The 25,857-nt window shown below is 46.6% G+C and overlaps 2 protein-coding genes across 6 annotated transcripts in view; one reads left to right on the top strand and one right to left on the bottom strand.

Annotated features, from left to right (window-relative positions):
• Positions 1 to 7,605, bottom strand: part of LOC144118837 (uncharacterized) — a 79,851-nt gene extending 72,246 nt beyond the window's left edge. For both annotated transcript variants that reach the window (XM_077651637.1, XM_077651638.1), the window contains exon 1: positions 7,488 to 7,605. In XM_077651637.1, the coding sequence (XP_077507763.1) occupies positions 7,488 to 7,541 (54 nt within the window). In that variant the 5' untranslated portion in view covers positions 7,542 to 7,605. The remainder of the gene's footprint in view (positions 1 to 7,487) is intronic.
• Positions 7,606 to 7,677: 72 nt separating this feature from the next.
• LOC144121645 (caspase-3-like) overlaps positions 7,678 to 25,857 on the top strand; it is a 37,369-nt gene continuing 19,189 nt past the window's right edge. For 3 of the 4 annotated variants that reach the window (XM_077654964.1, XM_077654963.1, XM_077654961.1), the window contains exons 1-3: positions 7,678 to 7,740; positions 10,871 to 10,936; positions 23,563 to 23,755. In XM_077654964.1, coding sequence (XP_077511090.1) covers positions 10,898 to 10,936; positions 23,563 to 23,755 — 232 coding nt within the window. In that variant the 5' untranslated portion in view covers positions 7,678 to 7,740; positions 10,871 to 10,897. The remainder of the gene's footprint in view (positions 7,741 to 10,870; positions 10,937 to 23,562; positions 23,756 to 25,857) is intronic. The other variant, XM_077654962.1, reaches the window with a different exon arrangement.

Below are 25,857 nucleotides of genomic sequence, written 5' to 3'. Positions count from 1 at the left end.
TCACGCGGACAGCTCATTCGTTAGAATTGAAGTGTACTTTGGAGGAATTAATGCCATATTTGCGAAATTATACTTTCAATACCCTGCCAAAATCCAAAGGTCATTTGCCGCAACGCGATTAGGAGCACTAACTAGATTGTTCTACCGCAGCTAAAAGTGTGCGTCAAATCTGTTTATATTAAAGACTGCCCGTTTATTAAAATTGCAGTATACTTGAGACGAATTTAGATCATATTTACGAATGTTCACTTTCAGTACATTGACAGGATGCTAAAACCGCATACATATTTATTCACGTGTTTGAAACATGCTCGAAACACGCTTTAAGTGACATATACTTCGAATGCATTAATTTCATATTTAAAAAAGTGCACATTTAGTATACTGACAAGATGCTAAAACCGAATTCATATTTTTTCACGTATTTGAAACGCCCTCGAAACATGCTTTAAGTGACGTGTACTTCGAATGCATTAATTTTAATTTGCGGAAATACAGTTTTAATATATTGACAAGATGCTAAAACCACCTATATATTTTTTCACGGATTTTAAACGTGCTCGAAACATGCTTTAAGTGAGGTATACTTCGAACGCATTAATTTCATATTTACGAAAGTCTACTTTTATTATATTGACATGATGCTAAAACCGCATTCATATTTTTTCACATAATTGAAATGTGATCAAAACATGCTTTAAGCGACATCTTTTTGGAAAATTTTAATATATTATTTCAAATAATAAGCATAAAATTTCATTAACTCATTTCTTGTATATCTTTAGTGCATTCATGAATAAAAAATATTCTAAAAATACATTATAAACATCCAGAAGTATATTCCAAATGTATTAGTTTTCGCTAAGGAATGTGGGCACGAAAGGCATATGTGGGCTCGTATGACGCATATTCCATAATCTCGTATAGATTGTAAACACATGCCATGGTTTTTCGATACGAGGTTTTTCGATAGGGTACACTCTTTAAAAAAGCTCTGGGCCTCCCCATGCGTACATACACCTCTAGGCTGCTTGCACTTGGGGTTCGCAACACGTTTGCGGAAATACAGCAGGCTCTTCTGAACTCCCAACAGACTCGTCTCCTTACCACCTCGGCGGGTAGGGTCATCCTTTCGAAAATAGACGACCTGCAAGCCACCAGGACCATCGCCCTGACTGGAATTCTTCTCAACGCTATCCGCTCCCGCCTTTACATGGACTCTATCCCTCACCACATGAGCCACGAGTCACAAGCCCGTCGAGCCCGTCTTCGCAAGCTCCATAGGCAATACGGGCAAGGACACTTATGTATGTGGATATGCCTTCCTATGCACAACCCCACAGATATGTCCGCGCTGCTGTCACCCACGCCAACGCCCTTTATTTTGGAGCGTCCTTCACGGCACTGTATCCGGCGGGCGCAGAAGCCATTGCAATAGCCATCCAGATCAAAATGAGCGACACCCAACACCAAGTCACCCACACTTTTACAGACTCCGAAGCTGCCTGCAGAGGCTAGACGAGGGGATCTGCACCGCGCACATCTCTCCGCGTTCTGGTCGGGCATCTCGAATATTGTTACGTGACGGCCAGCCGAAGAAACAGGCCCGATGATCGATGACAATAAGGTGATTTAATGGCCGCTGGCCTAGCGCGAGCATCCTGCACGCGCCACTGCACACTTCATCGTCTTCTTCGTCACACTAACCGGGGCCACCGAGCGATCGTCCCGATTGATGACAGAGACGCACGAACTGGTTACGGGCTTAATAGGAAGGCTGTAGAGGTACGAGAAAGTGGTGAGGTGCGGGCCGCTACTATAAATGAGATGGGTGATTGATTACTGGTTCACGAGGCTTCCGGGCCGCAGGCCGCCTGAAGCCGACGGTCGCAGGGAAACGGTGTCTTCAGATGTAAGCGGCGTCTCGGGTCGGTAGGGTCGGTAGGTCAGGTCTTTGCGTCGGGCTCAGTTCGTTGTGTTGAGTGGTCTGGTCGGGTGACGGGGCTGGGGGAACAACGGCGAGGTCGGTTCGGGTCTGAAAAGCTGTGGCACGGCCGAGCGACGCAGGCCAAGAACTCACGGCCGACGACAACGGCTGACGCAAGCGCCAAAGCTCCAGGACCAGGATGTCGATGACACCCCGCAAGCTCCACTAAATGTTACTTGGCAGCCAGTCGAAGAAACAGGCGCGATTATCGGTGCCAATGAAGTGATTTTATGGCCGCTCGCCTAGCGAGAGCGCTCCTGCCCACGTCACTGCACAGTTCGCCGTCTTCTTTGTCACAATATGATCATGTAAACACATGGGTCTCAGGACATGCAGGTCTCGATGGCAATATTAGGGCAGGTGCGCTAGCTCGAGAATAAACGAACCAAGTGGGGCACACTGACTCCTCTCTCTACCTCTGTCACCACTTCGCGCACTTTTCGTACGCTCCCAGACACCCTTAGAGCGTATGGGGGTTGCGGTCTCGGTCACAAAGGAGATGCCCTCGACTCAGCGTGGCAAGCTCAGCCGGAGACCAGCTACCAAGTGACAAGAAAGCTGGTCGTTTGGCGCCCAGCTTTCGCCGGTCGCAAGCCAGAGAATGGGTCGGAGCCAAAGGTTCACGAAACAAAACAAAGTTTATACAGCAAAGAGACGATACAGAGGATTTCACAATCACTCGTACGAGCAGATACGAAGTGATTTGCAGATACAATGCAACTCGTGCAAAGTAACAATATAGAGAGAGAACAATTCAACAAAATCTTTCCACCTAAAGTGCACTAACACAAAGAGAGACAAATAATGAAAACACAATTTGTTCACCGGGCACTGCGACAGTCCGACGACCTGAGGAGCACGACGGGGCCGATCCGCAGACTGGCGCACGTTGCCTTGCTGGTCCGTGACTGGGCGAGGGGTGTTCCCCCGGGAGTCGAGCGGGCACGCTTCTCAGAAGCTTAAACGGCAGCTCGGGCTAACAGACAGCGGTTGGAGCCTTTCATTTATAGGCGCCGTCCGCGTCTGTTTGTTCTTCGCGCCAAGGCATGCGCGCACATACACGCAGCTCCAACTGCACAAACTGCTTCTCCTTCTCGCGCCGGGTACGCGTCCCCCATTCGGGTCGCGCACCCCAAAATCTAGGTCATTCTCGCCACGCGGAGTCATCGGCGCAAGAGCGAAAGGGAGAGGGTATCACTTTAGCGCGGTCAAGGTCACGCCCTCTCCGTCGACTATGAGTAGAAACTACTCAGACATTCTATAGAAATCGACGCCGCGCGTGGCTATGTTTACTTTGGCGCCGTGCCGGCGAGCTGACTGGAAAGTTACGCACCCCCCGGGGTTCCTTATTTTTACAACGGCCTAGAGAACCTCAGCCTAAATAGGCCTCTCTACCCACCGAAACATGGGAAACTTTCCGCGGTGGATTCTACCACCTAAGACGCATCGAAAAACTCTCTTTCCCCAATCATCACTACCTGCACCGCATTCGCCCAACATTATACGCAGATATATGTCCTTGGTGTGGTGATATTCCCACATTAATGCACAATGCATAAACATGCTCAGTTAAACCCAACCAAATAAAGCACCACAACTCAGCGCTGGAGGTGACGCTGGCCCGCGGCACCCTAGAAGACCAAGAGGCGCTAGTGGCCATCGCCAAAGCGTCGACAGAAGCCACTCGAGTATTGGACTGAGGACCCCGCCGACAGTCTGCTTCGGTCTCTTTTTTTACAAATAAATGTTTATTCTCTCTTTCTCGAATATTCTCAGCAAGAAGCCTTGCGCTGCTTTGAACATCCACATATAGCTCAGCTATGCTTACCTTTCAGACAGATGCTCACACGGTGCCAGTTGGGACAACACTTCATGATAAGATCGCGCGGTAAGTGCCTGAGGGAGTTTTTGTCGTTGGAGTGTGGACAACCTGCTCATAGCGCATTGGCCTGCCTAGCAGCATTTGCTTCGTGATTACTCGCGAAAGCGTGATTTATTTCGCTTTCCTTTTGGGGGACATTTTCTATGGTCTCGCATTTCTGCCTCTTGCTTTTCTGGCTGCACTGAGTTTCTTCTATTAAGTAGGTCCGTACTGACTACTGTGCGGAAACGCTAGCGTCTGCCCAGGTGCTTGGCACCGCGGTTGAAAAGTGTTCTGCTTGCCTCAAAATAAATCCGCCCTCTGTTTCTTTAGCTTTCCTTGTGCTCCGCCCTGCCGGTCGCGGCTCGCGAACCCCTAAAAGCCAAGGTGGGAACCTTGAAAATCCAAAGTCTAAGCGCACACTTATATTTGACTGAAAAGTTTTCTGGGGCATCGAAAACTCAAGTGGCATATGTGCTACAACGCTTTGTAGAGAACGCTTTTAACTCATTGTCTCAAAGCTATTGACCTCTGTTTCGCTGTTAACTTTTTTTCTACACCTGAAATAACGGCACGCCCCTGCTCAATCACTTACATATCCTCATACTGGAATGAGAGCATTCCTCGACTTTTATTTTATGCTCTCAAATTGCATGAAGGGATTTCTTACCTTCTTTATCAGGTAACTATTTCAACATGTTTCACTCCAGGAAGCTTTGTCAAGATGTGCGAGAAATTAAACCTTAGATTGCAGGAAACTTCCGCGACGTATAATAGTTTGTTATGCATGCCTTATGCATTTCCCACTGTTTCCTTGCAGATCAAAATAGCGGATGTTCTAAGTGTTTTTTTTACATTGCTAAGTGACGGCAAGCAGGTGAAGACAGCACTACATGACAGATGGCGATGGCATGATTTAATGCCGGTGTCCCTAGTGGGAGCGCTCCATGCCGCGCCACTGCCCACATTGTCCTCTTCTAGTTGGTGACACCTGCCGTGACACTGCATGGGGCTGCCGAGCGATCGCCCCGATCACGTGAACTCGAAGAGTGGCCGTGATGATGAAACGCAGGACGTGACGATGAGCGTTACAGGAGGGATGAACACAGAAGAGAAGAAGATGCAGGGCTTGCCGTCACGATGAAAGAGATGAGCATAGTATTATCAGTTGAGCGCTGGTCCACGAAGCTTCCGGGCCGTAGCTAGGTCACCTTGAGCCGAAGGCCGAGGCCCATGAACACACCGAACGGCATGGGCAGGGGATGTGTTCGAATATGTTGGCGGCTTCTATGGTCGGTAGGGCATAGGTTTGAGTTGCGGCGGCGTCGTCATGTCGTCGTGTCTTCTGGTCGGGGCTTAGGATGAGGCTAAGGACGGGGCTGGGGTGAACGGCGTGGTCGTTTCTGCTTTCGTGGGCTAAGGCACAGTCGGGCAGTCCGGACAGGAGCACGCGACCGACGACCACGGTACACGCAGGACGCCAAAGCTCGAGGACCAGGATGGGGATGAACTCCGCATCTCCCACGAGATGTTACGTGACGGCAAGCAGGTAAAGACAGGACCACAGGTCTTGTCCACCTTTCTTGTGATTGTCTCTTATTTTGGCGCTAACATTTGTACGCAGAACTATGCACCAACTAGCCCCGCAACAAGTGTTACTTGAGTACCACATGACAGATGGCGATGGAATGATTTAATGGCGGTGGGCCTATCGCAAGCGCTCGGAGCCGCGCCACCGCCCACTTTGTCGTCTTCTATTCCGTAATAATATCATCGCTATTTTTCGGCTTCTTGCGGGGTAGAAACGCAGTTAAGGAAGAATTATTGATGAAACTTTATTTGAAGCAAAGTAAAGTTATAAAGAAAAAAGCACCTTTTTATCGACCGCATTAGTATACCCGGTATTTTTTAATACATGTAAGTTTCACACCCTATGAAACCGCTAGTTCAACTTTCCGGAAAATACATTACTGGAGCCAGGCTACCATAAAATTGTCAAAAACGGCAGTAGTAATTTACACATCGACGCAAGTAGGCACCTTCTCGAAACATGGTCGATGACAGCGCGTTGCATTTCGTTCATAGTAAGTTTTAACCTCCGATTGTTTCTTCTTCTCACCTCATTCGTCCCTAATTACGAGCCAGTAGTAAGTTGATAGCTCGTGAGCTTCTCCGGTAACTCCATTCACACCCTAGGGTCAACTGCATTTCGGCGCTGATGAAGAAGTGATCCATCGTTTAGAAGTGGTGGTGAGTGCTCAGCTATAACGTCGTTCACAACATTTTGCAAAGAATTGAAAGTCCAGACAAGCATTTGTAAATTTTTCTCATTTTTTTTCTAACACCTTAAGTAGCCTTAAAAGCACTTAAATGGGCCCTTATAATTGGAAAAATAGATCCCGGGGCTCTTTTTGAAGATGCATTCCAGCTTAAGTCCTTTTTCGGGGTCACATACTACGGCACACCAATTACGCAATCTCTAGTGCGGTTCGACCTGTCATAATCAAACTTTTCCTGGTAGTTGTCTAATTAATTGATCGTTAACTTCTATGGATCACCAGGTATGAACTAAGCAGCGTCTTTATGCGTTCAGTGAGTGATGTTAGAAACATAATTCAAATAAATAATGGCCAAATCCCTTTCAAACATATTGCAAGAAGAACAATCATCTTTCGATCTAGTACTGTATTCATAGCTACTTGCTCACAACTATAAGTAGTTTAAAATATTTTTGGGAACTATTGCCCATGACATTAGTTGGTGCAGGCATGTCGGATCGGTACATCAGCAGCTTTAAAAGGGTATGTTCTTTGAAAGAAAACTTGCAAAACGCACTGAAGCACGTCAAGCTATCGGTCTATAGAACACTTAGTCGAGTATTTAGTCCGACTCATGAAGAACAAACAACTAGTCGAGCAATACTGGAGTATGTTTCAGTTGCACGGAATCCTCAGCACTATGTGCTGCAAGGTAACCTAGGGAATAAAGGCAGCCACCCGCGTAACGTATTGTCAGTGGCAGGCATTCTGTGAGCGGAATCTTGTAGCAATGTCAATTTGATATGCTAGAAATGAGAAGAACGAGAGTTTAAGGTAATCTATATGTTACTGCGGAGGGAATTAATCCATATCGGAGTACGATCTTGAATGTTGCGGCTAAACTTAGCGCTTTATTAAACCATGATTTAACTTTACGATCATTATGTAACATCAATGCCTACTGCGCGCCCACGGACATCTTTCGTTTCGGCGTCTTTGTTAATGGGACCCAGCTGTAGAATCAACTAGTTACTAATGTTGCACGCGTTACCGGTACGATAGCCTTTGAAACAACTCTTGACGAATATTTTATTCAGAGCTAACGTGTTGTTCTCTATGTGCCATATTGCAATATTGGTCTAGATTTTTTCTTTCTGTGTCATTAGCTTCATTTTCCTAGTATTTCAATGTAGTGTAGACATTAGTAAAACTCGAAATGATCCCTGTTATAACGTCTCATGATTCGTGTTTTATGTTTTAGTGTAATGTTGGGATATTTTGTATTACCTTCCTCTCATGAACCTCGAATGTGGGTAACCGGTATTAAAGAGTATGATTAAATTATTAAGAGTATTAAGAGTATGATTAAAACATCGCGCACCTTGCCTCTGTCCAGGTTTGCTGCGTATTCCAAATATGAGTCATTCCGGCGCATTGCATCTCCACTATCGGAGGGCGAACAGCCGTTCTTTGACGACTAGCAGTCACGTGCGGCTGCGTGACCGAAGCAAACATCCGTGTCACCGGAAGGCTATAAAAGGCTCTGTTCAGCACGCGTTGACCATCGTTCTGGATAAGAAACACCGTAGCGTTGGGTTCGCACTGACTCCGTGCTTGGCTCTTCGCAAGTAAGTGTACGTATCAGGAATTTGTGTATTGGTGTTACATTTAGATATATTTCGTTTCTTCGATTGCTTTGTCTGTGGTTGATACAACAGGGATAAGGCTAAATTGACGACAAACGTGTTTGAGAAAGCACCCTGGATTTGACACCGCAATTTGGAGCCAAGCAGAAAGAGCTGAAAAAGATCCTCACAAATGTAAATTAAGATTAGGCCGAGCATGTGCGGAAGCCTAAATAATTCAATAGCTGAAGTTTTGGGGAACTGAAGACCGAACTAGTTAGTCAGAAAAAAAAGCAGAGAGTATAAAAGTAAACAAAGTTACAAGGACTGGAGATGGTTCTAAGGGGAGCACAAGAAGAAAAAGATGAGATTGGCTTGCAGGCGTATAGGAGAAGAAATCTGGACTTCAACGGAATTCCTGTAATGTAGACTGAAAACGTTTTTGCTGCGTCGCAACATATTTCGCCCTGTCTAGATATTGAAATCACGCAGAATGACATCGGCGTAGTTAACCGTGCCATCGGTGAACATTTCACAAATAAATGACGGAGTAAACTTTCGAGAGAAAATGCCGAAAAGAGCCGGTAAGCAGAAACTAAATGCATCGCGTCGGAGTTTGGGAAACATTTTCCCAGTTTATGTGAACTAGCAATGGTGTCTCTCAAACAAAGAAGTACTGGGAAACGGTTTAAAGAAGACTACAAAACAAATGGTAATATGGTGCACACAAGACAAAACTGTGATTCTAAAGACGGGGAATTTCTCCGTACTGCATGCTACCGCATCGCTAACCTTGTCCATATCGTGCGATCACTTTGCTACGGTATCAGTGATCAATCCTAGATTGGTTCATTCATTTTCTGAAATCGAAAGCAAATCGATTGGTCAAGGTGATGCATTCGTAATGCTCAGTATCATCCGGAGTGCTACGCGAACTGTTGATGTGTCAGTTGCCTGCTGCTCGCATTATGTGTACCGATACGATGTTCTCGTACACAAAGAGTCAAGGATTAATCAGCGTGAACCAATTGTAATTCCCTAGTGCTATCTTTTCGCGTAAGCGTTATGATGTATGACGTGTTGTTGCCATTGCCCTATTTATTCAGAACGAACTCATCTATTTCTTCCTTTAATATAGATGCCTGGCGGAAACATAACTGTATTTATTTTTATACACCTGAAGCATGGCATCATTATTGATAATCTGAAACATGCATCTAACAGCTGTCCAAAGGAATTTAGGGCTCAAATGTCAAGCACGCTCTCCTCACAACAACTCAGGAAATCCGCCTTCACTGCCGTTGATGACCTAAATATTGACTTGTTGATCGGTTGCACTCAGTCGTTTACCCTGAAAAATGTTACAGCTGAACCAACAAGAATGACTATTCAAACTACGTCTCTGATGCACCACGTGCTTCACAGAATGGGCAAAATGTTTTTAGTGCTATTTCAGACTATAATCCCACTCGTGTGATCTTTCCTTGCGACTTTTGTTCTGTCATTCTAAACAGCCCCGAGAACATACATCTCGAGTCGATTGGGCTCACGTTCGCTTCTTTCTTCACTGAACACACTTTCAAGGAGTATACAATGACGACATTGATATTCAGTGCGACAATTTGTGGGTCTAAATTGACGAAGCGAGAAACCAATCTGCCCACGCTAGCACAAGGGGTACAAACTACGAACATCTGTCGCGTTCAATCACAAAACGTATGCTTGAAGCCCTGACAAAAAAAAAGAGGCAAAATAGTATGACAAATAATTACTATCGCGGCGAGTTTCAGTACTACCGAAATATGCCTTTCGCAGTGTGGGGACCTCGTCGAGAATCTAGAGCGGCGATTTTTAAACGGGAGGAGAAAAAGATGGGGTTGGATCGAAAAAAAGTACAATAATCACTTCACTGCCTGCATACAGAACATGGTTAATGGATAGCTTTAAACAGCGTCATGGTTAAATATGCCCAGAGTAGGAAATAATACATTCTCTTTCCTGAAGATGACAGAGGAAGAAGTCAGGCCGAACGAAGCTGGGGCCTAACGTGGGCATCTTGTTTTATTCCCATACACATGTTCCAGAAGAAGTCATTGCGAGTACAAATACATCTTCCCTCTGATCATAACAACAGTCATCCATATCAGGAGTATAGAGTAGTATTTTGAGCACATGCACCAGGTACTACAGCAGCATTTCACCAAACACCGGCCGATCACTCGCATGGCATCAGTGATGGTCCAACACTGACATTTAGAGAAAGCGCTACCATTTTGACGCATTGTTCAGGCTTTAAAACTCTTTGAAAAAAATCTCTTTCAGCTGAAGCTACAAGAAAAGTAAAGGTATTGATGTAAAAATCGATAATCCATCCCGTATTTGATTACATCCGCGCTATATGAAACCCTCAAAACTTAAGACATATTAAGATTGAAACAGTTAAAAAAATTGTTCCCTTCATTTCTCATCAGTGCCCCATCGATAATGCGCCAAGTTCCGCCTTTCCTTCATTGCAACTAACTGCGTTAAAATGACGCCTCTAATTATAACTTCTGAAATTACTGTATTGTGCTACACCAGCTGATTATCGGCTTTTATGCAGAATTTATATTATTCAAGCTTAATTCACGACCACAAGATGTTCCTCGTCCCTTATTACGCTCCAGCCATTGCACTTCAATACAACTTTTTTCTCGTACCATCGAGACTTAATTGGAATATGCTCCCTGGCCCATTCCGCTCTCTGCCTTTGAACGAGTTTATTGATGCCATTGCCACTTATATTCACTCATTTGATTGGCCTCACTGCATTATAAGTAAATTTCTTGCTTTGTTCGAATATTCGCATTTGGTTGGCGTTTGATTGTACTGTTTACTTACCTTTCATTTTTTATGTACACCTCACCCTCCTGCTGTAGGTACGAATGCAGCTGAAGTCTGTAAAAAAAAAACTTAATACAAGTATACTTTAAAGCGTGCGCCACTCTGTGGATGGAGAGTGCCACCCAACTTTTTGTAGAACGAGAATCATGTGCAGGTGTTTGCACATAAAGAGTTGACTGCTGAATCCTCGCTGATTTTTGTTTATGAATTTCTTTTGTTTGATGGTAAACCTCTGGACTTGTGTTTCTTGTTGCAGTTATTCTGAATACCAGCAGCGAGCACGATGGCCAATCAGGGGCTTTCAGAATTAGAGCTGCTCAAGGTTAGATAATTTATTTATTTATTTATTTATTTATTTATTCAAGGTACCTACAGCGCCTTGAGAGGCATTATTGTAGGGGGGGGGGGGGGGGGTAAGTACATTAACAGTAAAATTCAATAAAGCACAAGAGAACAAAACAGAAATAAAAGTTACAGAAAAATGATAAGAACTTCCAAAAAGATAAAAGCATTCTGATTGCACCCGAGACACAGAACCAACACTGACAGCAGCATAATCAGAATATTGCAAGGTCAATTGCTGCCTGGAAATTCTCGCTCTCAAACACTTCATTAGGCAGCAGATTCCAGTCACTTATTGTGTTGGGAAAAAATGAATATTTAAATGTATTGATCCGGCAGTTATACACTCTAATTTTCATGGTATTGTCCCTTCTACTCGAAACGTAGTGAGGTTGCCTTAAATAGAGGCTTTTATTAATTCCTGTTTATTATTGTAAATGTCGTACAAAAACTTTATTCTAAAAACTTTTCTTCGGTGGGATAATAACTTCCAACCAAGAGCTTCCCGAAGTTCAGAACCTCTAACCTTAAAGTTGTAATTCCCAGTTACGAACCTTGCTGCCCGCTTCTGAACTCGTTCTAGCTTGTCGTTTAAAATATTTGTGAACGGGTCCCAACATACGCATCCATATTCGAGAATTGGCCTGACATTCGTAAAGTCCAATGTTTCTTTTAGGCGTGGAGTCGTATGTTTAAAGTTTCTTTTAAAAAGGTTGAGAACGCAGGAAGCCCTGGCAGTTATCGCGTCGACGTGTGCGGTCCAATCCAACTTCGCTGTAAATGTGATACCGAGATACTTTACTCTGTCCTTTGTCTGTAGAACAGATTGATTTAGATTATAGTTGCCCCATATCTTCTTTTTTTGTTTGTGAACTGCATGAGGTAACATTTACTGGTGTTGAGAGTCATCTTCCATTTGTCACACCACGCACATACCTTGTCAAGGTCAGACTGCAACAGAATGGTATCATTTGCGCACGTGACAGAACGGTAAAGAACACAGTCATCAGCGTACAGCCTAACACGGGAGCACAGTTCACTCGGCAAATCATTTACAAAAACAAGAAACAACAAAGGCCCAAGTACTGAGCCTTGCGGCACACCCGATAAAACCTGAACAGACTGCGAAGTGACACCGTTAATAAGTACCCGTTGTCGCCGTGCATACAAATAATCTTGAATCCATCCAAGAAGTCTAGAAGGTATACCTAAATACGATAACTTTGTTAAGAGTAGAGAATGCGAAACCACGTCAAAAGCCTTGCGGAAATCAAGAAAAACTGCGTCTATTTGAACACCCCTATCTATACCTTCCGCAACATCATGGATGAACTCGGTGAGCTGAGTTGTACACGATAGGCCCGAACGGAAACCATGTTGAGCGGTAGTGAAGAAATCATGACCATTAAGGTGCTTCATAAGACCAGAATATATTATATGCTCCAGTGTTTTACAAGAAACAGAGGTGAGGGACACCGGTCTGTAATTGCATATATTTGCGCGATCACCATCTTTATGTATTGGCGTTACATTTGCAAGCTTCCAGTCGTTTGGGAGTTTTTTATAATCCAGGGATTTATTGAATATTGCGACCAAAAATGGAGCTATTTCTATTGCACATAGCTTCAAAATATGATTAGATATACCGTCTGGGCCGTGGGCAGAATGGGAATTTAGATTAGACAGCAGCGTCATCACACCCGTCTCAGTTATCATTACATCTTCCATTTCCGGCAAGTGTGTGAAATTTTGCGTGACTAAATTGAGATCTGCTTGATCACTGACAAATACTGAGTGAAAATACGCATTAAAAATTTCAGCTTTACTCAAGTCGTCTGCCACAACGCTGTTATTGTGCACCAAAGACGGAATTCCAATGTTATCTTTTTTAGTATTTTTGATATGCTTCCACACTTGTTTTGGATTAACCCTTATCTTTTCCGATAAAGACGAGAGGTAAAGACGCTTAGCACTTTTCAGTTCTGTCTTAAGCGAACACGTCAATAACTTCAGTTTTGTGAATAAGGAGGGGCTCTTAGTTTTACGATATTTCTTATACAGTGTGGCCTTTCTTCTAATGGATCTACGTAATTCCCTTGAAATCCAAGGTTTGTCAGCGCGTAGTTTCCCTGATACAGTCTTAGAAGGAACGTACGATGTAATCAAGTAGAGAAGCTTGTCCTTAAATGCGATCCACAAGCCATCCACGTCACACGTTACGCTATAACTGAGAAACAAAGCAAAGTAATTTACTAAAGCATTTTTTACAGCATCGTAGTTCCCTCTCTCGTACAGAAATATTTTTCTTGAACGCCCTTTTTGAAATTCGGGTTTCTTGCAAAAAACAGTGGCGGCAACAGCTTCATGGTCACTTATTCCCGGTGCCACTGTAACAGATTCAACTGTACCATTTTGATTGCTAAAAAGCAAATCTAAGACATTTGCACCAGTTGTGCATAAGCGAGTCGGAAAATCCACAAATTGAAAGAGCCCATCGTTGCGGATCATTTCATAAAAGGCTGAGTGTAGCGCTGATCTACTTTGTTCGACAGGAAGCCGGTTGTTCCATACGACATCAGGCATGTTAAAATCGCCTCCCAGAATAATCATATCTGATGATAAGCTTGACAGCGATCTCGATACCCTGTGAAATATTTCCGGGTTGTTTGAACTAGGTGGCCTGTAGAATGATCCCACGGCAAGGCTCTCCCCATTTGACAAAATTATTTTGCACCATACAGATTCTGCACCATCATGAACATCGCTGATTGGTACACTTTGGATGTCGTCGCGTACAAGAATAAACACTCCACCGCCATGCGCGTCTCGATCCTTTCGATATGCTACATAACACGAGGGAAAAACTTCAGAGCTTGTTATATTGTGGTCAAGCCAAGACTCAGTTCCAATAACAACATGAGCCTGTGTTACCCCTACTAAACTGGCAAAATCAGCAGTCTTGTTCCTAACACTCCGACAATTCACGATAAGAAAAGATAGCTGGCTCATAGAGTGCCTATTATGACGGGGAGGGGTACATGACTGCTATTGCACAATTTCACGAACAGAATCAGTAGCGCTGTCAAAAATGTATGCTTTCCCATTGATTATTAGTTTATCGTACTTTAACGCATACTTAGCGTTTAGACCTCGGGCATACGCACTTAACCTGCTCCTTAACTGACGCACACTGGGCGAGTAGTCTTCACTCACTGAGTAACCGGTATCCTTAAACTTAGATGCAACAGAAAGAACCCGCTGTTTGTCCTTAAATAAGTTAAATTTAACAATGATTGGACTCTTTTTGTTTTCATCATACCTGCCTATTCTATGCGCCCTCTCAATTGCAGCGGGATCAATTTTAACACCCAGTTTTTCGTCGCAGATTGATATGACCTTAGCCTCCGAATCATTCCATGATTCTTTGTCCGTATCTGAAGCACCAAAAAAGAGCAAGTTATTTCTACGGGACCGGTTTTCCATGTCATCTTGTTTTGCTAGCACCGCATTTACAGCACTTGTCAGCTGGCTATGTTGGGATTTAAACTCATCCTTTTCAGCGTTGGCTGGCTGTTCAAGCAGACCTTCAATTTTTGAAGATAACGTTCCGATTTTGTTTTCAATTATTTCTTGGTGTTCTCGCAGAGCTCCCAATTCTTTAAGAATATTTTCTTGAACTTCCAGAATTCGTGGTAGGCACTTCACGGCAGCAACAAGTTCACTACTCGTGCCTTGGGGGGTCGGGCCTGGATTTAGCTCCACGTCACCACAGAGCAGCAGTAACAAGAAGAAAAATGCAGCGTTTCTCAACAGTACGAACCGGCGTCTAACATGATGTCTAACTACGTGAGAACCATGCATGCAACGAAACAACATGTGGGGCGTTACCGGCAAAAAATAAAAACTAAATTTTGCAGAACGTAGACCAACCTGCGTCAACAGAAGTAAACGTGTGAATCGCAGCACCGACACTTCGCCGGTTCCACGCCCCGATGTCGCTGTGACGCCAGCCGGTATTTGTAGCCGCCAGTCTACCACACCCACCGACAAGGCAGCACAATGTTCGTGGCAAGCAGCGTCGAATCCGTCAGAATCGTCCGTGGGGCAAACTTCGCAGCCGTAGTGATGGAATCCACTTTTCTTCGGGAATGAAGCGTCCAGGCAGCCACTGTCATGCCTAGTTAACAGGAAGGCCTGCGTCAGCAGAAGTAAACGTGTGAATCGCAGCACCGACATTTCGCCGGTTCCACGCCCCGATGTCGCTGTGACGCCAGCCGGTATTTGTAGCCGCCAGTCTACCACACCCACCGACAAGGCAGCACAATGTTCGTGGCAAGCAGCGTCGAATCCGTCAGAATCGTCCGTGGGGCAAACTTCGCAGCCGTAGTGATGGAATCCACTTTTCTTCGGGAATGAAGCGTCCAGGCAGCCACTGTCATGCCTAGTTAACAGGAAGGCCTGCGTCAGCAGAAGTAAACGTGTGAATCGCAGCACCGACATTTCGCCGGTTCCACGCCCCGATGTCGCTGTGACGCCAGCCGGTATTTGTAGCCGCCAGTCTACCACACCCACCGACAAGGCAGCACAATGTTCGTGGCAAGCAGCGTCGAATCCGTCAGAATCGTCCGTGGGGCAAACTTCGCAGCCGTAGTGATGGAATCCACTTTTCTTCGGGAATGAAGCGTCCAGGCAGCCACTGTCATGCCTAGTTAACAGGAAGGCCTGCGTCAGCAGAAGTAAACGTGTGAATCGCAGCACCGACACTTCGCCGGTTCCACGCCCCGATGTCGCTGTGACGCCAGCCGGTATTTGTAGCCGCCAGTCTACCACACCCACCGACAAGGCAGCACAATGTTCGTGGCAAGCAGCGTCGAATCCGTCAGAATCGTCCGTGGGGCAAACTTCGCAGCCGTAGTGATGGAATCCACTTTTCTTCGGGAATGAAGCGTCCAGGCAGCCACTGTCATGCCTAGTTAACAGGAAGGCCTGCGTCAGCAGAAGTAAACGTGTGAATCGCAGCACCGACATTTCGCCGGTTCCACGCCCCGATGTCGCTGTGACGCCAGCCGGTATTTGTAGCCGCCAGTCTACCACACCCACCGACAAGGCAGCACAATGTTCGTGGCAAGCAGCGTCGAATCCGTCAGAATCGTCCGTGGGGCAAACTTCGCAGCCGTAGTGATGGAATCCACTTTTCTTCGGGAATGAAGCGTCCAGGCAGCCACTGTCATGCCTAGTTAACAGGAAGGCCTGCGTCAGCAGAAGTAAACGTGTGAATCGCAGCACCGACATTTCGCCGGTTCCACGCCCCGATGTCGCTGTGACGCCAGCCGGTATTTGTAGCCGCCAGTCTACCACACCCACCGACAAGGCAGCACAATGTTCGTGGCAAGCAGCGTCGAATCCGTCAGAATCGTCCGTGGGGCAAACTTCGCAGCCGTAGTGATGGAATCCACTTTTCTTCGGGAATGAAGCGTCCAGGCAGCCACTGTCATGCCTAGTTAACAGGAAGGCCTGCGTCAGCAGAAGTAAACGTGTGAATCGCAGCACCGACATTTCGCCGGTTCCACGCCCCGATGTCGCTGTGACGCCAGCCGGTATTTGTAGCCGCCAGTCTACCACACCCACCGACAAGGCAGCACAATGTTCGTGGCAAGCAGCGTCGAATCCGTCAGAATCGTCCGTGGGGCAAACTTCGCAGCCGTAGTGATGGAATCCACTTTTCTTCGGGAATGAAGCGTCCAGGCAGCCACTGTCATGCCTAGTTAACAGGAAGGCCTGCGTCAGCAGAAGTAAACGTGTGAATCGCAGCACCGACACTTCGCCGGTTCCACGCCCCGATGTCGCTGTGACGCCAGCCGGTATTTGTAGCCGCCAGTCTACCACACCCACCGACAAGGCAGCACAATGTTCGTGGCAAGCAGCGTCGAATCCGTCAGAATCGTCCGTGGGGCAAACTTCGCAGCCGTAGTGATGGAATCCACTTTTCTTCGGGAATGAAGCGTCCAGGCAGCCACTGTCATGCCTAGTTAACAGGAAGGCCTGCGTCAGCAGAAGTAAACGTGTGAATCGCAGCACCGACACTTCGCCGGTTCCACGCCCCGATGTCGCTGTGACGCCAGCCGGTATTTGTAGCCGCCAGTCTACCACACCCACCGACAAGGCAGCACAATGTTCGTGGCAAGCAGCGTCGAATCCGTCAGAATCGTCCGTGGGGCAAACTTCGCAGCCGTAGTGATGGAATCCACTTTTCTTCGGGAATGAAGCGTCCAGGCAGCCACTGTCATGCCTAGTTAACAGGAAGGCCTGCGTCAGCAGAAGTAAACGTGTGAATCGCAGCACCGACATTTCGCCGGTTCCACGCCCCGATGTCGCTGTGACGCCAGCCGGTATTTGTAGCCGCCAGTCTACCACACCCACCGACAAGGCAGCACAATGTTCGTGGCAAGCAGCGTCGAATCCGTCAGAATCGTCCGTGGGGCAAACTTCGCAGCCGTCGTGATGGAATCCACTTTTCTTCGGGAATGAAGCGTCCAGGCAGACACTGTCATGCCTAGTTAACAGGAAGGCCTGCGTCAGCAGAAGTAAACGTGTGAATCGCAGCACCGACATTTCGCCGGTTCCACGCCCCGATGTCGCTGTGACGCCAGCCGGTATTTGTAGCCGCCAGTCTACCACACCCACCGACAAGGCAGCACAATGTTCGTGGCAAGCAGCGTCGAATCCGTCAGAATCGTCCGTGGGGCAAACTTCGCAGCCGTAGTGATGGAATCCACTTTTCTTCGGGAATGAAGCGTCCAGGCAGCCACTGTCATGCCTAGTTAACAGGAAGGCCTGCGTCAGCAGAAGTAAACGTGTGAATCGCAGCACCGACATTTCGCCGGTTCCACGCCCCGATGTCGCTGTGACGCCAGCCGGTATTTGTAGCCGCCAGTCTACCACACCCACCGACAAGGCAGCACAATGTTCGTGGCAAGCAGCGTCGAATCCGTCAGAATCGTCCGTGGGGCAAACTTCGCAGCCGTAGTGATGGAATCCACTTTTCTTCGGGAATGAAGCGTCCAGGCAGCCACTGTCATGCCTAGTTAACAGGAAGGCCTGCGTCAGCAGAAGTAAACGTGTGAATCGCAGCACCGACACTTCGCCGGTTCCACGCCCCGATGTCGCTGTGACGCCAGCCGGTATTTGTAGCCGCCAGTCTACCACACCCACCGACAAGGCAGCACAATGTTCGTGGCAAGCAGCGTCGAATCCGTCAGAATCGTCCGTGGGGCAAACTTCGCAGCCGTAGTGATGGAATCCACTTTTCTTCGGGAATGAAGCGTCCAGGCAGCCACTGTCATGCCTAGTTAACAGGAAGGCCTGCGTCAGCAGAAGTAAACGTGTGAATCGCAGCACCGACATTTCGCCGGTTCCACGCCCCGATGTCGCTGTGACGCCAGCCGGTATTTGTAGCCGCCAGTCTACCACACCCACCGACAAGGCAGCACAATGTTCGTGGCAAGCAGCGTCGAATCCGTCAGAATCGTCCGTGGGGCAAACTTCGCAGCCGTAGTGATGGAATCCACTTTTCTTCGGGAATGAAGCGTCCAGGCAGCCACTGTCATGCCTAGTTAACAGGAAGGCCTGCGTCAGCAGAAGTAAACGTGTGAATCGCAGCACCGACACTTCGCCGGTTCCACGCCCCGATGTCGCTGTGACGCCAGCCGGTATTTGTAGCCGCCAGTCTACCACACCCACCGACAAGGCAGCACAATGTTCGTGGCAAGCAGCGTCGAATCCGTCAGAATCGTCCGTGGGGCAAACTTCGCAGCCGTAGTGATGGAATTGATCTGATTTAAGCAGCATGCGCTTGCAGGGCGCATTCTTGGCACTTGAGCGAGCATCGTTCCAAATAAACAAGCAGGCCGATGCTTGAACTCGACCCGAACCTCAAACTAAAACATGCCGAAACTTTCTAATGGCGAATGAACAGTAAACTTGGGACAACGAATCTTCGCTCCGCTATGACCTAATAAACCGAAATCAAGTCCGCTCACACCTGGAAAATTATTATACAAAAAGCTCTGCTCGGAGAGGATAAGCAAAAAATTGCGGACGTTGTGCTCACCATGCCCAATGTGTAGGGATGTCTTACAATGTTCCTGATAGTAAGGTGAAGTTTCCGGCTGATGCCCAAAATTAACAACGCCAATAAAGGATTGCATTGTTGCCCTACGGGCTTTTTATTCATGTAATTCAGGTGAACTACGTTGTTTTTCTTTTACTGCAACACAGCTTCCAGCTTGCAAAGCTGAAGTGAGAAAAGCAGACCGCGTCTGTGGAAGTCAGTTGTATTGCGGAGAGGTTGTTGTCCATTCGCTTTCAGGAAGATCGAATAACCGCCTTTGACCTAGTACGGAATGTGTAGGTGACTCTGGGAGAAAGCGCAAAAAGCCAAGGAAAAAGAATCCAGGATTTTCTCAAATAATGTGACATAATGTGACAAATGAACTTGACGTTACTAAATATATTTCCTTTTCTAAAGCAAGATCGACGTGTCACAAACATTATAATACACTTAACGAGTACCCTTTCCATACTGACTGCTGCAAATACTCATCTTTTTTCGTTTGCCACTGGTGAATGGAACAGTCTAAACCGTTAATTAACTTGCAGCTCATCGTTAGGAAAGTTCAGCGCTGCTGTCAAGAGCTCGGTACTTACTTCGCAAATATTTTTGTGTGTGTGTTTTCTGTGTTGCTATTATTGCTTCCTATACTGTGTGCCTTTTTAATGTTAAGTTTGTTCAGGCATACACAAACTACCAGAACTACCAGTATTGTTTTCGGAACTATTGCGATGTAACTTCTGTCATGACGCCTATTGTGAGATTAATTTGCCTATTTCGATATGGTTAAGATACAGTTAGTTGTACTGTTCAGTGTTGTTGTATCTTTGGTTGTATTTCCATAGTTAATTCCAGTGCCTTTGCTTTACCCTTACTTTTAGTTGTCTATTTTACGATATTCTCCAAAATGATGTATTTTTTGAACTGTTATTACTAACCCTATTTTGCCCTCCTGCAACAATCCCTAATGGGATTAGCAGTATGTATAAATAAATAAATAAAATAATTATATGAAAATGCAGATTTAAGTCCTTTGCAAACCTGCCGCAATTGTTAGCTAGAGGTCTTTAATTTGGGTAATTATGCAAATGCGGATATCTGTCCCAGCATGATACGCTTTGGTGCTGCGCTGCTCCGCTAGGTTAAGTTGGTTATTTTCGTGTCTTCTTTCAGGCATAAGTGAAAACAGGACATGGCAACACTTGCCATGGCGCTTGCTTTGTGCTTCTGCGCCACTGCTCACGTGACCGCCAGCTACAACTTGGCAAGTAAGCGACCCGGCGGGCAGGTGAGCAGTGGCGCAGTGGCACAAGGCAGGCGCTATAGCAGGCGTTGCCATCGCTGGTACTTCGGATGGGTAGCGATCCAGCTTTCTCTTCCCGATCAGCCTCTCGCGACGAATGGGCTGCCGCCTTCCACGGTGGACAGGTGAGCAGCCTGCAACAAAACCGGCTTCAGCCAAGCAGAGACAGACAGACAGACAGACAGACAGACAGACAGACAGACAGACAGACAGACAGACAGACAGACAGACAGACAGACAGACAGACAGACAGACAGACAGACAGACAGACAGACAGACAGACAGACAGACAGACAGACAGACAGACAGACAGACAGACAGACAGACAGACAGACAGACAGACAGACAGACAGACAGACAGACAGACAGACAGACAGACAGACAGACAGACAGACAGACAGACAGACAGACAGACAGACAGACAGACAGACAGACAGACAGACAGACAGACAGACAGACAGACAGACAGACAGACAGACAGACAGACAGACAGACAGACAGACAGACAGACAGACAGACAGACAGACAGACAGACAGACAGACAGACAGACAGACAGACAGACAGACAGACAGACAGACAGACAGACAGACAACGCCCAAATGCGGGGTATGGTCACTATAAATGATTGCGCACTAAAAAGTCGCCTTTTTTAAGAGCATTAGCCCTTATCCTATCACGTTTCTCGATTTCTTGGAGTCTGCTAATAGCTCCTTCCGGCATGAGATTTTCTAAGTTCGAGGAACTAAGTCCGAGGAACTCAATATGGTGGCCCCCATAGTGAATCTATATAACAACCCAAACGGCAGTTTATTGGTGGCGTCATTAGTATATCGATTTGGTGATTTATTGGAGACGTCACTGCTTTTCGGACGTCATAATTAACAAGTCGCGTAACTATCTTTAATTGCTTATAACCAACTACTTAATGTGATTATCATAAACAGATTTACATATTTGGAATCCTCTAGATTAGTAAAGTACGTTAGACACTAATAACTAATGATTAACTAATCTAATGGCATATTCGTAATGGGCTCGATGAGTAGACATGTCATGCACCAATACCGCCTAATCACTTAACATGGCGGCCATGACGTCAGCACTCGGCAGCTCACAATTTCATACCTTATGGTGACCGGGCCCCTACTGCCTTGAGGTAAGGAAAAATGACCCCCCAAAACTCTTTTGAAGCCAGAAAAATATTCGGCGTAAATTGGCCAAGAATATCCGACCTCAACGCGGTAGGCACCCGCTCGCCCTGAGGTATGGAAAAGTAGCCTAAGTTCCCGGGTTCGAACCCAACCGCGGCGGCTGCGTTTTTAAGGAGGAAAAACGCTAAGGCGATTGTGTGCTGTGCGATGTCAGTGCACGGTAAAGATCCCCATGTGGTCGAAATTATTCCAGAGCCCTCCACTACGGCACCTATTTCTTCCTTTCCTCTTTCACTCCCTCCCTTATTCCTTCCCATACGGCGCTGTTCAGGTGTCCAACGATATATGAGACAGATTCTGCGATATTTCCTTTCCCCCAAAATCAATTAAAAATAAAAAAATTCAGATGGTAGTACATCTCATTGACGATAGATGGCGCCACCAAATAGCTAACTCTCGTTACTTCTTCCAGATGATGGCGGCATATTTTTTTTTTCTAAACACATTCTCTCGCGTAATGTAATTTCATCCTTCTTTTTACGCCCATAGGAGCCCCAGTGTGGCATTCCATCGCATTCCCTGAAATTATCTCGACTGACTTGCGCCCTATTCTCGGGTTCGAACCTCACCGCGGCAGCCGCGTTTCGATGGAGGCGAAACGCAAAAGGCTCCCATGTGCTGTGCAATGTCAGCGCACATTAAAGATTTCAGGTGGTCGATATTTTTACGGAGCCCTTCATGTGGCACCTTTCTTTCACTCTTTCCTTTAACCCTTCTCTTACGGCGTGTTTCAGGTCTCTTCCGTGACGTGAGACAGATATTGCGCCATTTACTTTCATTGAAATTCCATTTTAGCGCAGTATTTCCTGCTTAGCATTGCAAAACCACCAGCAATATTTAAATGGAAAGTTTTAATAGCCAAGGGCGCCGATCGCGGTGTGTCTGCACGAAGGGCCTTGAACAGGGCGTGTGGAGCCTCGTCAGTGTCCACGTGGCGTACCACATCACTCGCAGCAGCTGCGGCCGTGCGCTCCGCCGTCGCCGCGCCCGCTGCGCGCTGCCTATCCAGTGTCTTACTATCGGCGAAGCAAATCAGCCGGATCCGACATTCTCGAGAGTAGGTAATCGCAGACGTCGGGCCGAGTCTTATCGTCGGCATTTCCAACCGTACGAGGGATTTAGTAATTAATAGGGAGCGTAAACGCACTCAACGGGCAGCAGAAACGTATGGAGAGCGGGAGCTTCGAAAGAAAAGGAAAGGCGCATAATTAGCCCTCTGGGACAGTAGACTCCTCAATCGCGCTTTAAGTTACGGGGCGGTAGTGACAGATGTGCGCGGCATGCGTGTCATTGGCAAATTTGTTACAGAAACGCGGCACCAAAGCTCTGGGCCGTGGGCGCTCATTGTGTTCATTGGCGTTGGCGTTGACAACGTTCTAGAATACGATTATTTTTAGGAAAGGAAGGGCGCATAACTGGCTCCCTCAGAAAGTGGACGCCTCAATCGCGCTTTGAGGTACGTGGCGGTGGTGAGAAAGAGATGTGGGCTGCATCTGTTAGCGCTGACAACTTTGTGGCAGACACGTGGTGCTGCAGCAATAGGCCACAGCGTTGAACTGGTTAGCAACCTCTCGCGGTCAACCACTAATTGAACTGCCACCTGCCAGGGTGGCAGGGTGGGCGCACTCACTACCAAAGCTTTCGCGCGCATAACCAGAGTAAACTGAGCTGAGCCGCAGCCATTTTTTTTGTCATCTATCAAATCTGAGACATGGCGCCATGGAGTTCATGCTTCAGAAGCATGAATATTTTTTTCTCTGTGCTGTAAAAGAGCTTTTTTCCTTTGCCAGTTGATATACGGAATAAGAAAGTCTGTACACAAGTACTGTATTTTTGCTGTAATTTTTGTCTGCTGTGTTTAGGCACTGTAACTTATATAATAAGCACTGCTGAATATCCGTAGATAAGTGGCGGGCAACGGCTATATTTTGGTAAAGGCTTGCATGGTAATTAAAAACTCTTCTCACACTCTTTTTTCCAGGTGGAATGTAAAAATCATTTACAAATATTGGATAATATTTATGTGCAAAGCGGCTTTTACCGCGAGTGCTTAGCTTGGAATACGTTCAAGCCGATGGTGCCTGATTTCCCAGTATTGCCGCTCTCTTGTGACGAACCCAGCTTCTATGATTCTATGACAGAAGGAAGACACTGCCACTTTGAAAAAGCCGTTGGTGAGTTGATTTGCGCTAAAGTATCGCGTATACGCTATTCAATTTTATTTAGAGATATAAGACTGGGAAAACAGCAGGTGCTAATGTTTTTGGCTAGCACTAAAATCATTTGATGTTGTCAAATTAGCGTTTCTTTGTTGCCCCCACTTGGGTTTTTCGTTAAAGATCTGATGGTTCTAGTTAATATCTGATATGTCATTATTCTCCTGTTTATTATAACGGCGAAATGATTTATCATCTGCTGGTCTGTTGTTCAGCAATTATTTCACTTCGGTTTGTGCACTCCAAAAAATAATCTCCAAAAATCAATAAATAGCTCAAAGATAGCGCATATTGTATCTGTGTGGACTATGTCACAATATAAAACATGCAATGCCAACGACCTGTTGAACTCCTTATTCTAAACTTCCAAACAGGCTGGAAACCAACCACGCCCTACGTCTGTGCCTCGCGGTAGCCGTAACCACTATAGCACAGCTGAATGTTCGCTTCTCTCTCGGCCAAGCTTCTTTAAAAAAAAGTCCCGCAAGGGTATCCATTAGCTGGAGATTTTGTTTCTGTTGTTCGAGAGTTCCTGCTTGTTGTCAATTCTTGTTAATAAGGGTTTACCCAGGCGCACTCACATTTACCGGTGCGTGGAACTGGCTGGGCTGTAGAAAAGGCAATCATGGCAGTCGATTTGAAGCCAGTTGCTTGGACGTTGAAAACACGTTCACAGAAAGAGTACATCACTTGGACGTTTCCTCTCCATAGAAGCTACATGTCTTGACCGGCGGTGATCCTCAGTTACTTGTTTCCTCCACATCTCTGATATTGCTGTCTGCTCTTCTCTTCTACTCATTCCATTTTCATGGCGCCTGATGTTAATATTGTAGGCAAATAAACCTTGCTCATATCGTACTCAGCTACAACGAGGCTGTGGAGCTCGAGTGGGTAGGACCTGAGATCCTGTCACGATCTGCTGTTGGAATCCCTAGTGAATGGCTGGCACTGCTGCTGATATGGTTTGTGTATAGGCTACCACTACTATTATAAAACCTTCCAGCCCTCAGAAAAGTGCAACACCGGTGTCAATTATTGGCTTCGTACAGCGACAGCTGCTAACCACATGTTCCTGGATTTCGCGTCGTAGTAGTATGCCGGAGTCGCCGGCGTAACCGGTGGGTGGGTTGCATTGAGAACCAGTAGGAGGGAGGCTGGCTACCGTGTAAGGAGGAAGGTATGGCGTGAGCACAGAAATGCGTTTTATTTGCATGGTTACCACAGGAACCATTCGGAGGATGATTGACCTGAAACGAGGAGGATATTGGGAAGCAGACTAGATTCCAATCGTAGGACTGTTACTCTGCAAGGAGAAGAGCGTGGCGAGAGCTTGAGATCGCGCAACCTTCCAGTCGTTTCCACGGAAACCACCCGGGAGGTATTTACCCAGGAAGGACGAGGTGGATTACCATGGAAGGAAGCTTTATGGCGAGAGCGTAGGAAGGCGTGACCAGACGATGGTTGCAACGATAACTGCCCGGACGGTGGTTATTGTGGAGGAAGTAGGATGGGAAGGAATCAGAGAAATCCCCAACCGGAAGATGAGGAGTGTGGAAGAAGGAGGGCGTGGCTAGAGCGTAAGAACACACGACCGGTATGTGGTTTTCATGGGCAGCAACCGAGGGAAGGGCATTACAGAAGGACAAGGAGGGTTGTCATCGATGAAGGCTACTGTGAGATGAGTATGGTGGCAGTACGGGTGGGCCTACCACGGTAATCATCCAAAACGTGATAACCGTAGAAGGAGGTGTAAGGGTGTGGCAAGAAGGGGAAATGTAGCACGTTTCATCAGTGGCAGCAAGTGCGAATGGCGCCGTCTCAGGAGAGGATGATCGGCAGCTCTGCGATTCTTGAGCAGTGGACTGGAAAGGATGCCCACGCTAAAAATGACTCTGTGCAAAACCAAAAACAGTTCCTTAGAACTATGAAGAGGTGAGACCACTCTCAAACTCTCCGCCACAACATGTCTTAAAGTATGGTTACCTTAAAACTGTCTCTGAACCTCGCATTAACTCCAGTAACTGCCTTGTCAATTTTTTACAGTAAGAGAATACTTCCCC

Source organism: Amblyomma americanum, chromosome 2 (genome assembly GCF_052857255.1).
Source record: "Amblyomma americanum isolate KBUSLIRL-KWMA chromosome 2, ASM5285725v1, whole genome shotgun sequence".
Lineage (NCBI taxonomy): Eukaryota > Metazoa > Arthropoda > Arachnida > Ixodida > Ixodidae > Amblyomma > Amblyomma americanum.
Note: the sequence above shows the minus strand (reverse complement) of the source record. Positions and strands in the feature narration are given on the sequence as shown.